This window comes from Sinocyclocheilus anshuiensis, unplaced genomic scaffold (assembly GCF_001515605.1).
Source record: "Sinocyclocheilus anshuiensis isolate Anshui unplaced genomic scaffold, SAMN03320099.WGS_v1.1 scaffold886, whole genome shotgun sequence".
NCBI lineage: Eukaryota > Metazoa > Chordata > Actinopteri > Cypriniformes > Cyprinidae > Sinocyclocheilus > Sinocyclocheilus anshuiensis.
Window position 1 is genome coordinate 1195113 of NW_015536542.1, and position 15374 is coordinate 1210486.

Here is a 15374-nt window from a genome sequence, read left to right on the forward strand (position 1 = left end):
TATATATATATAATTTTTCATAATTTTTTTATTAATATATTCACATCTAAAATATTTATATTTATATATTAATTAATTAAAAAGTAGAAGTACATCATTTATTTTAAATGTAAATGGCTTTACTGTCTCTCTTTTTTTAATCAATGCACTGTTGATAAATAAAAGTGTATAGGAAGTTACAGTTTCAAGGTACCTTCCTCAAAATTGCTTGCCCATATGTAATATGTAACTGTCAAATTGTGTAATCCATTCCTACACACACAAAACACCCCCTTGACTGTACCAAACATCACACCATTACTAACATTAATTCAGAAATTTCAGGGGTGAATTTGGCATTATATTTTAATTATACGGCTATTGTGGGGTGAAGGGAAACCCAAAGGGCCCATTGGGCCCCTGGAGGTGCCCTGATGAGGTGGGGACTCCAGCTTTAAGTTTGCTCTCTTCACTGCTTTTGTCTGAGCTGTTCCCCCGGGACGCCTGGGTCTGTGTCCCATGTGCTGTAATGAGTCTTTGATAAAATAGCTGCCAAAAACGTCATGAATAATTCATGCAAGGATTCAGATGCTGCCCTTAGAGATGTAAATTTCACCTCTATGCTCAAAATGCTGGATTACACAGACCGTTTGCTCATTTTCTGTTCCTTTTTTTTTTGCATATGTTAATTCTCAGTGGATAAAGCCCTTTGGTGAAAGAAGATGCATCTACATCAGTGCAATGCAAAAAGAAACTATGATATAACAAACCAAATGAAAACAAAGAAGCATATCTGATGTAATCAGTAGCAAGGCGATGCAAAGCCAAAATGATGCTGTAATTCTGATCAGATAGGTCAAACTTACACAGAATATATTTGTCAGTAAACCAGTGAACCAAACAAGGTCTTTATTTTAAAAACTAAAAGATAACTCATATTGACTTTTTGTAAATGCTTCTTGGCATCAGCTCACTGTGACCGCGCCACATTGACAAATGTTATGCAAAGGTCTATTCTCATCACAAAGTGCATGTGTGTCTGTCTAGACACTGGTTAGTGTGCATCCGTTTCCTTAAAAATAAAGGTGAATACTGTATCGGTCAGTTCTATTAAACATCATTGTGTTGATGGCAGCTTTCTCCTCATGTGAGAGGGACTTGTAATCAAGTCCAGACTTGTAGCAGATGGTGTTTGACAACACAGAATGAGAGACATATATCAGAGGCCGCTGTTTTCAATAAAGCAGCTTCCAACAGATACTGAAACTAATCCTGCTCTCACCTGACAGTGTACAGCAAATGAGACCAAACTAAAAAAGCTTTTGACTGACCCTGATCCTGACCAGAATGCTGTAGATTCATGGTTTTGGCCAAATTATGTATCAAAAAGCACTTTGTCCTCTTAGGTTTAAATAGTTGGACTCATTTCACACACATTTTCTTTCACAGACGGCTATATAGACTACATAGGAAGTCAAACATTCTCCTTAAAGGTGCACTTGCTAATTTCTGGGTTGTGTTTAGCCAGCTCTTATTTGTCCCACTATAGTGGTTTTAGAATGTATACTTTTATTTTTATGAAAAGCATCTTGAGCACAGGCTGAAAGGACTAGGCCTACATAAAATAAACATATTATTATTATTATTATTGTCATTAGTAATAGAAGTAGTAATTCAACTGCATGACCCAGCAGCTAACAGGGAACATTCCGGCAAAGTTATGAACAAACATTCTTCCTGTAATTCTTTCATAGTGTTCTCAAAAGGTTAGCACAAAAACATTTTCTATACATTGCTCATGGAATATTTTTTCTCAAATGTTTTAGTTGGAAGTTCGTCTAACATTTTGTGCATGTTAATTATTGTTTCAGAATTCAAAAGCAATGTTCCTATAATGTTTGCAAAATAATAGAATTGAAGAAAAACATTTTAAAAACTGTACATTTTAAACATCCAGAGAACATTCAGAAGTAACATTTTCATAATTTAATGGAAATGCTATAGCAAAACGATCTTAGAACATATTTTAGTTGGGTCATGTCATGTGGCGCCCATGAGAAGCCAGTTTTTTGTTTTTTTTAGAATTTTGAATCATGTTTTTAAAAGCTCTGCTCCTTTTTTATGTATAAACCGTTTAAATTAAGAAAAAATGACTGAGCGCACCTTTAAAGATTAACATCTCTCTTCATATTGTTACTGCATTGCTAATATTAACCGACAGGGGGAGAATTTAGCACACAAATAACGGTAAAGCATTTCGAGCATAACAACTTTCTGTTGCAAAACATTGGATAAGTACGTACATAGCAGTTAGCCCACCTTTTTCATATACATAAAAACACATGTTTCTACAATTGTTTTTAACCCTCCAAACATAGAGTTTAACGTCCAGTCTTACTGTAAACACAGAACTTCTCTTACTTGTGACATCTGAGGTCTCAGGTTGATCTCCCTCAGGTTGATGGACTGGGGTCTCAGGTTGTTGAGGAGCTGGCACAGGAGGACCCCATCCCGCAGGGTCTGCGCCAGGTCGAACACCTGAGCGGACTCCCATGTCACCCGATGGTTCGGTGGCAGCACCTTACAATTGATCAGCCATAACGCACATTGTCTCCAATGCTCCATCCTGTCCAGTGATGCACAGTAAAAGATTTAACACCAATCCAAAACCAAAGCGCAAGTGGCGTCTCCTCGTCCGATGCGCATAGGAGAATCACGGGCGATGTAATGACTGGATGGTGTTTCTCAGGGTCGGAGCACCAGCGGAGTGTGACTGATCGGTGTGCTGCTGCTCCCCTCATTCGCTTTTTCACCTCTTATTTTCGCACTCCCCGCGCCGTCCCCTCTCTCTATCTTCCTGCTTCAGATGCTCCGTATATTGCGCTGCTGACTTGACACCCGGAACTAGGCGATGCCTCTTATTTAATTTGATCGTCGATATCAATACCGATACCTCTAAACTAAATTGTTTATTAAAAGTATAAAATCAGTAATTATGCTCTCTTAACATTATATTTGAAAGCCATGTTTTTTAACATTTCATAGGCTTTTTTGTTTACACTGTCAGAAGTAAAATGTACTAAAAATTTTATTTTAGCTCTTTACTGGGTCAGTAACCTCAAAGGTGCACGTTCTCTACCCCTAAAAGGGAGCATATCAGTAACATACAAGTAAGCACGCTTACGGGTAGATAAAAGTGTAGGTATGTTAAGGTATGTTAAGGGTAGATAAAGGTGTAGGCTACCTTTGAAGGTACCTCATGAAAAATAACCATGGTTAATTTTTGTAAAAGGCTGCCAGACAGTTGTAGCCCTAAAGGTGAAACTTTAGCACTTTTTTTTCTGACAGATTTATTAACAGCAATTACAGAACATAACACGATCCATTTGAACTTTTAACAACTAGTTGTTAAAGAATTACTTGCACAGCCTAATTAAAATAAATTCTGTCAGGACCACTATCGTCAAAGATGATTGACAATTAGCATACAGTTTGGATTGGCGGTATGGTTCTGTTCTGGGCAAGAACTCCCTGCGCCTCCATGCAGCCTAGCATGGATGAGAGCAGGGAGAGCAGCAATAACCCCCAGGGTAAACAGAACAGAACTAACATAAATGTATGTTCAAAAGTTTGGGGTCAGTATGATTTGTTTTATGTTTTTGAAAGAAGTCTCTAACCATGCTCACCAAGGCTGCACTTAGGCTATTTGAACAGAAATACAGTAAAAACAGCAATATTGTAAAATATAACAATTCAAAATAACTATTTTCTATTTTATTATATTTTAAAATGTAATAAAAAATGCATATGTGATCAAAGCAGATTTTTCAGCATTATTACTCCAGTCTTCACTGCCACATGATCTTTCAGAAATCAATCTATGCTCATTTGCTGCTCAAGAAACATTTCTGATTATTATCAATGTTGAAAACAGTTGTTCTGCCCAATATTTGTGTGGAAACAGTGACACATTTTTCAGAATTTGATGAACGATATTAAATGTGCAATGTTGTGAAATAACTCCCGATTGTTTCTCTGTCATCTGATATGCATTGATCTGGCCTTTGTTTCCCAAATGCCTTGTGAGCCTATGCTGATCGCAGACACAAATGGTGGCAGTAAGATCTGACGCTTTTAGTAAACGCAGACCTTCTTTTTTTTATTGATTTCCAACATATAATATAAAGGTACTGAACAAATATAAACTACAAAAAAGAAATAGAAAATATACAGTATTATATAAATAATAATACAGGTAAAAATAAATAAATAAATAAATAAATATAATAATTAAAAAAAAACTAAACAGAAAAAATAACAGGTATGAGATCATCATATAAATAACAGAAAAACTTCACAGAGACCTAGTGCGTTTTGCTTTACTGTTTTTCAACCCAAGTAGTAACTCAATATAATTTTTCATATCTATCTGAAATAACAAAAAGTTGGGTTTTCCTTTAGCCCATTTCTGTTTATGTATATGGTGTTTGCCCATAATCAAACAAAGATTAACAATAAAGGCCACATTTGGTGGTAGTAAACGCAGACCTATTTGAACAAGCACTGTGAGCGAAGCGTCAGCAGCGAACGCTGTCTGTGATTGGTTGGTTGGTTGGTTCTGTCTTTCACCTTTTGCGTATGTTCCGATGAGCACGAGAAATAGTTCTATCCTACACAACTATTCGCTAATATAGTCTATTTTTCCAATTAGAAGTTTATTTTATGCACTGAATTTCTTGCAAAATAAATACAATTAATGGTTAAAAAGCACTTTAACGTGAGGAACGATCCTTTCGACGTCAGTATCGAAAGTAGGCTATCGATACTTCAGGACAAACAAAACATACAGGGGTATTCTTTTACAAATAGCCTAAGGAAATATACTTTTTAAGAGTTTGCAATTACAACCATTTTAGTAACCACAGAAATTAGATTTACAAACTACGCTGCGTCATTGGACATGAACTAACAACGACAAATAGCTACTTCATTTATTAATCTTAATGTTAATTTCAATTTAATTAATTTACTAATACATTATTAAAATTAAAAGTTTTATATGTTCAAATTATTAAACTGACCTGAGCTTACATACACTACTCACAGTGGACAGTTTTATTAAAATTATATTTATATTAACTAGTGTTAAGAAATATTAATAAATAGCCTACTGTCACAAATGTATTGCTCATTGTTAGCTAATAATGTGTAAAGTGTTATTTCTATAAAAAGTCATATTAAGATGTCTGCAAATGTCACTTGGCTTTATATCTTATCCAATTGAAGGACATTCAAACATGTTAAGCGTTGTTTGGTGTCCACATACATTCTGTATGATGATTAAATCATTCCATAACCACAGTCTAATATCTTTTCAAGATTTGACAATGGTAAGATTATATGGTTTATATTTGTTTCATATTCCCAAATACATGGCAGATGATTCAAAAATAGTTTAACTTGAAACTAGAGGCTTATTGGTTCCACCTCTTCTGCAGTTTGTAATTGGCTCTCTAAGTTTTTTACATACAACAGTACAGAGCGAGAGAATGAGTGTTGGCTAAAGAGAGCATTCTCTAGATAAGCAGCAGTGAAATAGGATGATGCATTGTCATGGATATCCTGCTTCTGTCTCTCTGCTCCTATCATCATGAACCTGAGGAGGTCTATATCAACACTGCCAGCTAAGACTGTCTGCATTTTCACTTCAGCATCAGAAAATACGCCTGAAATGAAAATGCATGGTCACGCTTTGGCACTGCAGCAAAAAGAACTATCTTAGACTAGTACATTTATCATTTGGGGGTTTGAGCTTGCAGATATAACACTCCGCTTATGTTTGAAAAATACATTTTGATTTGAATTGGTATGTTTTTTGTTCCTCAAACTTTATAGAAACACTCTTTCCACATCCAGAAGGCACCATAAGATGTTTACATGTTTTAGAAGGCCACAGTGAGCAAGACGGTTGAGCATGCCGTGACAGTAAATTAAACCATCTGTCTGTCATAACCAAGGTGTGTTAGGAGCCTAATAAGCTCTGTGATGAATTCTTTATTTATTTTCCTTCTGTTATAGGGTTGACTGAGGTTAGCTCGGCTGGTGTGATGCAGGATGCTACAGCAGACCAGATTTCCTCAACCCACACTGCTTCACTCATCACCCAGGTTGTTTCTATCCCATTTAACAGTGGTATGGAAGGGCTGGACATTGTCATCAATCACATATCAATCCCCAGAGAGACTATCAGACCTTCATGGTGGGAGGGGCTTATCTGTAAAGCAGTGCTTTGTGATTGGCTGCAGAAGAGAAAGAGGAAGCCTGACAATGTGGGCCAGCGCAGGAAGGAAGTGGAGAATGCAGGATGTTTGGAGCCAATGTCTATCTCTGTTTCCCTTCACAATTTTAGAGACTTGGCACAAGGCGGTAGCCCCCTCTGAGCTGACAGATGATCAAAGCGTCACACACTTGCCAAATGCTCAGAGAGACTCAGGCCCTGCTACATTGCTGCCATTCCAATAACTGCCATCGTTGTCATGACCTGCATTGTGTCGGTAATTTATAGCCTGACGCGGCGTGCTAATGACAATGCTTCTGGTGACAATACCTGATGACTTTGATGGGCTTGCTGCACAAGCGTCAAGATTACATTTCACAAGCAAAGATCAAGGTTATGTCTGAAATTGAATACAGAGATTACACAGTCATTGTTTTTTTTTTTTTTACATAACATCTATTGTTAAAGGAATATATTTTTGGTTCAGTGGAAGTTAAAATAATAGTTCAGTCAAAAATTAACATTTGCTGAAAATTTACTCACTCTAAGGCCATTCAAGATGTAGATGAGTTTGTTTCTTCATTGTAAGAGATTTTGAGAAAAAAGTAGTATACATCACTTGCTCACCAATGGATCCTCTGCAGTGAATGGGTGCCGTCAGAATGAGAGTCCAAACAGCTGATAAAAACATCACAATAATCCACACAACTCCAGTCCATCAAATATATTGTAAAGAGAAACTTAACAATGAAATATCCTGGAATATTCCACTACAGAGCTTTTTGGAACTTTATTTGAAGTTAATTAATTTCAGTACAGTTAATATTTGAATTAAACACACAATTTAACAGCAAATCATAGTCTGAGAGGAAAAGGTTATGGCCCTTTACTAATATCTGGACAAAATCATTTTAGTTATAACCCTTTGTAGAAGTATTGATCTGTGTGCACCGAGTCCACTGCAGAAATCAATAACCTGGAGACCCCAGGAGGAGCAGAGCCAGACATCTGATAGGGTTTCACGGTGTAGAGCTGTCAGCTGTGCAAGGATGGGATAAAGCACCAGATGATCAACAAAGAGGAACATAAGATAGAGACAGCTAAAGTCACTAGGGTCACAAGTCTGTAATCGTGAGCCACAAGGACTTGCCTAAACTAAATAAAAGAGCTGCACTGAACACAAATACATTTCCAGTCAAAAATTGGGGTTGGTAAAATTTAAAATAAATGTTTGAATATATTTTAAAAAGTAATTTATACCTGTGATGCAAACTGAATCAAAGCTGATTATGTGTCACGTGGTAATTCAGAAATCATTCTAATATGGTGATTTGCTGCTCAATAAATATGTCTTATTATTATCATCAATGTTGAAATGTTGCTGATTCATCTTTTTTTGGAAACTTCTTTTTCATGATTATTTAATGAATAGTAAGTTTTAAAAAAAACAAAATTGATTTGAAATATTAATATTTTTTAAAGTTATAAATGTCTTTATTGTCACCTTTGATCAATGTAGTGCATCCTTGCTGAATAAAACCATTAATTTGTATACCTATTACTAGTAAATTATTATTTACATAGAAGTGCTCCATCTATTGGCTAAGTAATATTACTTCACAAGAGCTGAATCTCTATACAATGCTTGGCTTAAAGGGATGGTTCATGCTTGTGATGCTGTTGATGCAGGAGCCAGAGTTCTGATGTAGAACCCAGATGTGCTGTGCCTTGTTTACAAGCAGAGGAATGCACACGCATGTGTGATGGTACTCTCATGAATGGCAGCGGAGACTGACTCAGAAGAGAAGAAATCGCTGAATAAAGTCATTATTTTTGTTTTCTTTGTGCACAAAAAGTATTCTTGTAGCTTCATAACATTACGGTTGAACCACTGATGTCTAACTATATCCTTACTACCTTTCTGGGTCTGGGAACGTTTCAGTTGCATTGCTGTCTATGCAGGGTCAGAAAGCTCTCATCTTAATCATCTTAATTTGTGTTTCAAAGATGAACGAAGGTCTCACGGGTTTGGAAAGGCTTGAGGGTGAGTAATTAATGACAAAATTTTCACTTTTGGGTGAACTATCCCTTTAACCTTGTTTAAACTCATATATGTAAGAAACATTTATTGGAGGTTGTGCTATGTTATGAACATAGTCATGACTAAAGGTTGTGGTTAGGTACAACATGCATCAGAGTGACCAGAGATCACAATCATGGCCTTGAGTACCTTATAAAACCGTCTATTATATAATAAAAAACATTGAAGACATACATATTCATTATAATGTTTGTGCCATCATTCAAATAGAAGAGATATAAAGAGGAAATAACCATTCATACATGACAATGAATGTCATGCTATTTACAGTAAGACCACTGGGTGTAAACTTGAATAAGAGGGTGTGGTTTATGTGACAAGACATCATGTTTACTAACAATATCTCAGGACAGCAAGTGAAACAGTCAAAAACAGAGAGTGAAACGGGGCGAGATAGTGTGAAAGCCCGCAGCGAGGTACAATTTTAATATGCATCGAAACATTTTTTTTTACATTTGTGCTTATGAATCATATGTGTGTTCTGAAAGCTGAGCCATCTCATGAATCGGGTTATGAGAGTCTGTTTTTGGTCTTGGTGTCACAGATGGCCTGCACCCAGGAGGACAGGGCGACTGGTGCCATAAGTGGTGCGACTGGGGAAAAAATTGACAAAATCAGGATTTTAAATTATTCAAAAGAATGGCTGTATTAAAGGCAAAAGGTATTTTATGCAAGTATATACATACAGTATATATATATATATATATATATATATATATATATATATATATAAACAAATAAAACAGAAGCAATGGTGTATAAAACTAAAAATAAATATAAAAATATAACAATTAATAGTAAAATAATAATTAAAAAAATATAAAAATGAATATATTATGAAGGACACATTAATTAAACAAACAGAATAAAAGAAGTTAAAAAAGAAGATCAAAGGCAGATCAATCATTATCTTCATTCTGTGCCATATCGCTCTCTTTCACCACAATATTCAAATTTTGTCTTCCTCGATCAATTTACTTCTATTACTCATTAAAAATACTTACAGTCACACTATTTTTGAATTTCTGTTTACTGAAAGGTCGCATCAGAGGGCCTGAGATCACTCTCGAAGGGCCATGGAAGGAACATGGAATCTAGAAGAGAAGAAACCAGTGAAAATAATCACTTTTTGGCCTTTTTGTGTACTAAAAACCATATTACTCCTATTTTGTTTTCAAATGTACAGATCTTAAGACCTTCTACTTCCACAGGATATGATGTAGATTGCACTGTACACAGGAAGGCCAGAGATGTTGGTCAGAATGAAGGCAGCAATGTGTGTGGCCGTAACTCTCGCTGAAGCCAGGTACCCTCAGAAACATTCAGGCGTCGTTAACTGACAGGAAATCATTAACTAAAATGCAAAGTACAAACAGTGAAACTTTACTTTTTTGGTATCAGATGCAAACTGCATTGTATCTCATTTTCCTGAAAGGAATAGTTCACCCAAAAATGAAAATTTGTTGCAAATGTACTCACCCTCAGGCCCTCCGAGATGTAGATGAGTTTGTTTCTTCATCAGAAAATTTAGATCCAATGGATCCTCTACAGTGAATGGGTGCCATCAGAATGATAGAAATGTCCTGATGCCAGTGTTCTGGACTTTGTGTTGAAGCAACTTAATGATCCCAACAGGAAGAACCCACAAGATCTGGACAGAGCTATGATTGGTAAATGTCCTTACTTGTCCTCTCCATGCACATACACTGGAAATATATCACTAATGTGCTAAATTATGTGTAAAATATGAAATCAAACAGACAGATGTGCTGAAATGTCTTAACAGCTTGTGTGGCATATACCAGAGTTTGTTTAAGAGAAAAATACCTCAGAGACATAAAACCAGTGTCCAATCAAACCATTGTTCCTTCATACTCATTTACTAGGGCATCCAGATGAAACAAGTATTTTGATATAAGCCAAGAGGCCAAACAAAGGAAATGTTTCTTCCTTTGCTCCTGTAAACAAAACTTGGCATTCTCACCGGAGCTTACACTACACCTACATCATCCGCTGACTTTAGTAACCCCCTGGAGCAGTGCGGAGACTTTTTTTAATGATGTATTGGCGCAGGTTATTGGACTTCTATTGGACTATTGAATATCACCCATTCACTGCCATTATAAAGCTTGGAAGAGACAGGACATTTTTAAACAAAGCTCTGATTTTATTAGTCTGAATGAAGAAAGTCATATACACCTAGGATGGTTTGAGGGTGAGTAAATTATGGGGTAATTTTCATTTTTGGGTGAACTATCCCTTTAATAAAATATTAATTTTTATGGTAAATTTAAGTTCAGTCCGTAAAACATAAATGTTGCTACCATATTTTTTTATGATAAAGTTCTATCAAACACAGCTGTCCAGTTGCTAAAAGAATTATGTCTAGACTGTTACATTCTTTCAAAAATGTATATGAAATATTATGTCAGTCGTAAATATTCCAGATTGGATTGGGATCATTAGTGATATAGCAAATGTTTTTTGAATGTGCCTGCTTTATTTCAAATTCAAATGTCCAATTTAGTGTGCTACATGCATATCAAATACTTTAATGACCTGTAAGTATTGCTGTCGAACTTCACTGAACTTCAGTGGTGTCCTCTCTATCTTCTCTCTCTTTTTCCGATGAGAGTCTTGAAGGAGCAGAACCTTTGGCTATGCCTTATTGCTCAAGCCTCAGCCAATGCAGATCTGGCCAAATTCACTTTCCATCTACAGTAATGGCTTTTGAGCGATGAAGATTAACAATATTTGGGGGAAAAAATCAAGTATTTATAGATTGTTCTCTAATTTTGATCTCCACTGTATGTTTCCTCTGATGCCAGAGCGGGCTTGTAGTTTTGACTGAGCTGTGAGGTGTACAATTTAGTGATGTGAATTTAAATAACTTAATCTCAGCGAGAGGATATGGAGAGATAGCATCAAGTTAAAGGAACAGAAACTTATTTTGTGCAAGAGGAAGTTTCAACATTCATCTCATTTGTGCACATAGTTGCCATAAGGGAAAAAAACAACAATATAATAATTGAAAGTTTAGTGTAAAACACAAGAAAACCATTCTAGCTAACCCTCAAACAGAATATGATATGACTATTGGGCTTATTTTATAGTCTAAATATATTAACAAATTGTATGTACTGTAGATACTTCATAAAAGGTATTAGGAACTATGATTGTCTCTTTTAGTTAGGATGAAACCAAATCATTGAGAGGGGAGTGATTCCTCAAGAGTGTTAGAAAGCTGTGCCGCTTATGTCTATATATCAGCAGTAATGGGAAGACACACCTAATGCTACAGACATTACATCAGAATGAACGGCTTTCACAGAAACCACAGACACACAGAGAAACTCATACCGTAGTTATTCTGTGAGCTTGGTTTTCAATAAATGATTCAGCAAAAGATTTTAAATTAACTAAAGGCACAAGTAATTTAATGAACCATAGAGATGAGCTTCAAAGGATAGTTCACCCCAAAATGAAATTTCTGTCATCATTGTCATTCCAAATCTGTATGATTTTCTTTGTTCTGGTGAACACAAAAAGAGATGTAAGACAGGTTGTTCACGCAGCTGTTTTGCATACAATGAATGTCAATGGTGATCAAGAAGCATCAAAAAAATATCAAAAACTGATATAAATGTTCACCATCAAATTTCATTGTCAAAAAAGACAAAACAGTCATACACATTTGAAACTAGAAAGTCAATTTCAATTTATATGTGAACGATTCCTTCAAAACATTGAGCCTAAAAAAAAGTATCTACTGTATATGGTTTACAATACAGTACAGATACAATGTCTGATTTGAAACATTTGGAAGTGTAAATGTGATGAATGCAAACCTCTATAGGAAATAATATTCCAAAACTACTTAAAAACATCACCGGCTTTGAGAAATACATCTAAAGCCATTCGGTGTAGTGAGCATTTCAGAAATGCTGCAGGCATAGGCAGCCTGCTTCTATTCAAGTCTAGGGGCCCGGGGCAGTTCTGCTGGAGGCATCTCCGGATCACTGGCCCTTTATGCTAATAAACATCAGACAGACAGTCTACCATGATTCACGCTGCAGTTCACTGCATCAAGACAAGTTCAAAGCAATAAAGTGTTCAAATGAGGATTGGAAAACTCTCACAAACCACTGTGTAAAGATAACAGATCACTCGTAGAATAGGTGATGCTTTGACATCCTGTTCCATATACCAGCTCCAAAGTTTCGCTCTGTTTTTTCTATCGGTGTCAGGGCTGTTAATTTTACCTCAGGCTGGGGTGCGATGTCCCAGATATTCCAAACGCCCACTTTGTCTGATTCCTGCCCAGTCTGCTCCTCCAAATCCACCACGCCTGGCCGCCTACCATTTACTGAATATGCAAAAAGCACATGCCTAGCATGGCCAGGATCGTTTACTCCTTTTAAAGTCTCATTTGGGCTCAAATGACTGGGCCAGACTGGATTTAATCCCACTATAAATACAGGCAATGCATGATACATGCACACATAACAAAAGATTGACACACATGCAGTGTTACATAGTTTTGCTACAGTTTTGACTTTTGACGAAAATATCCTTTAAATTTAGTAAATATTTTTTAATGTTACATTCATAAAGTCTAATCAATTTTACTCCAAATAAAATAGCATCATTTATTCGATGAAAATAACATTGAGGAGAAAGTTAAAAATGAAACAAAGTTCCCCTTCAGGAACTCGAGCTGCTTCGAATGCTTTGGGAACGCCCCCGGCGAGACACCGTACTGAAGCATGAGTGAAATCAGTCCAATAGCGAAGCGAGACGTCACGAGCGGGGTGACGTGAGCAACCAGGAAGCATAAAGGCGCATCCGGCAAACACACATGTTAGCTTTTGCTCTTCAACGAGCGCGTCTGTGGTGTGTGTGTGAATGTATGCAAAGCACTCAGTCAGTCAGTAAAACTCTGTATAGCAAGTGAGAAAAATGCCAAAGTGTAAATCTAAATCAAATGTGGCGAGCGAACGGCGTTTCCAAGTCGTGTATCTTGGGTGGGGATACACACGATTTGTGCGTCGTCTGTTTGGGAGTGGAGCATGCACGGGCAGCTCTCAAGGGTGCTGCCTGCCATGATTGTGAGCTTCTCCCGCTCCGTGTTCTTCGCTCCCGCCTGGCCGTCTTCGATGAAAGTGGCCAGGTTCGCGATCCTGCTGGGTTATCACGGGGATCGCAAGTGAATTTAGACCTTATCGACCTTATCTCGGTCCTCACCCGCTAGATCCATGGCCCTCTCTCAGGGATCGGAAGCCCGCCCCACGGTTTCTTCCCCCCAGAGAGAGGGCCAGGCGCTTCATCTATCTTCCTCCAAGGAGGTTGATGTGATGAGCGTCGACACGGAGGAGACTGTGGACTCGCCACCGCATTCCCTCGCGTATGAGGAGCTCGTGGAGGTTGTGACTCGTGCTGTAGCTAAACTGAACATTGAATGGCCAGCCGAGAAACAGGACGCTCATCCCAAGAGCAAGATGGACGAGCGCTTCCTTAAAGCTAGATCGCAACCTTCACGTCGGGGCCTTCCTTTTTTCCCCGATCTCCATTCTGAGCTTTCGAGATTGTGGGATAAACCATATTCGTCCCGACTCTTCAGCCCCACAGTATCTAATTACTCTAACATCACAGGGCTGAATGAGAAGGGATATGGGGCGATGCCGGCGGTGGAACAGACGCTCGAGAGCTATCTGTCCCCGTCCTCAGCATCGTCCCTGAAGGCCCCGAAGCTTCCCACTAGGCCAGTAAGACTGACATCCAGCCTGGTTGGGAAAACGTATATGGCGGCAGGTCAGGCCGGTGCGTGTCTGCACACTATGGTGGTGTTGCAGGTGTACCAGGCCGACCTGCTAAAAGACCTGAACACTAGGGAGGGAGAGGAATCCGACGCAGTCGCCGAACTGCGTCGGGCCACAGATTTGTCGCTTCGGGCCACCAAGGAAACAGCCAGAGCCATTGGCCGTTCCATGGCAGCTCTCGTGGCCACGGAGCGACACCTGTGGTTGAATCTGTCCAAGTTACAAGATAAGGAATCCTCCTCAGTGCCCTCGGGGAGACTTACTTATACCCCTGCCACCCCCGGTGCTTCAGGGCTCAGTAGGCTCCCGCGAGCAAAATTCCCAGCTGCCGCCCGGTGACGGTACGGCACGGGAGAGCTCGCCCCCTCAGATGAGGGTGCTAGAGAGCCTAGATCGGTTGTTCCCTGCCAGGTCAACCGCTTCAGGGCACCGAAGTGGCTCCTCTAGTAACACCAGACGCCAGTCTCGTCCACCTCGCTTCAATGGGGTTATTCCTACATTAGTGGGCCCCGAGCAGGCTCTCAGGTATTGGAACAGGAAGTAAACTCTCTCTTGTTTCTACAGCCGTTAATTCATCGTTCCGAAGAAGGATGGGGGGTTGTGTCCGATCATAGATCTGCATCTACTAAACCGTGCTATCAATCGATTTCGGTTCAAGATGCTTACGATCAAACAGATTGTGTCTCAAATCAGGTCCGAGGACTGGTTTGTCACAATAGATCTCAAGGACTCATATTTCCATGTATCCATCCTTCCTCAACACAGGAAGTTCCTGAGGTTTGCTTTCGGGGGCGAAGCATACCAATATCGGGTTCTACCGTTCGGTCTATCACTCTCACCCCGCACTTTCACGAAGTGTGTGGATGTGGCGCTGGCTCCTCTGTGACTCCAGGGCATCCTCATACTGAATTACATCGACGACTGGTTGATTTTAGCTCAGTTTTTTAGCTCAGCTGGGGTTACAGCTGAACGCCAAGAAAAGTGTGCTTTCTCCACTACAGAGGACCACTTATCTGGGCGTGGTGTGAGATTCAACAACGATGCAGGCAGGCACAGTTGTCTCCTGCTCGTATAGAAGCGATTCTCACAGACGTGAGGGGAGTGAGAGAAGGCCAGTCACTTACTGTCAAACAGTTTCAGAGACTGTTGGGTCTGATGGCAGCTGCGTCCAACGTGATACCTTTTGGCCTGCTGTACA

The 15374-nt window shown here is 38.7% G+C and overlaps 1 protein-coding gene across 1 annotated transcript in view; it reads right to left on the reverse strand.

Moving 5' to 3' along the window:
- vav3 (vav guanine nucleotide exchange factor 3) overlaps positions 1-2762 on the reverse strand; it is a 68258-nt gene extending 65496 nt beyond the window's left edge. Inside the window, exon 1 of the mRNA XM_016498912.1 lies at positions 2401-2762. Within this exon, the coding sequence (XP_016354398.1) occupies positions 2401-2604 (204 nt within the window). The 5' untranslated portion in view covers positions 2605-2762. The remainder of the gene's footprint in view (positions 1-2400) is intronic.
- Between the last annotated feature and the right edge of the window lie 12612 nt (positions 2763-15374).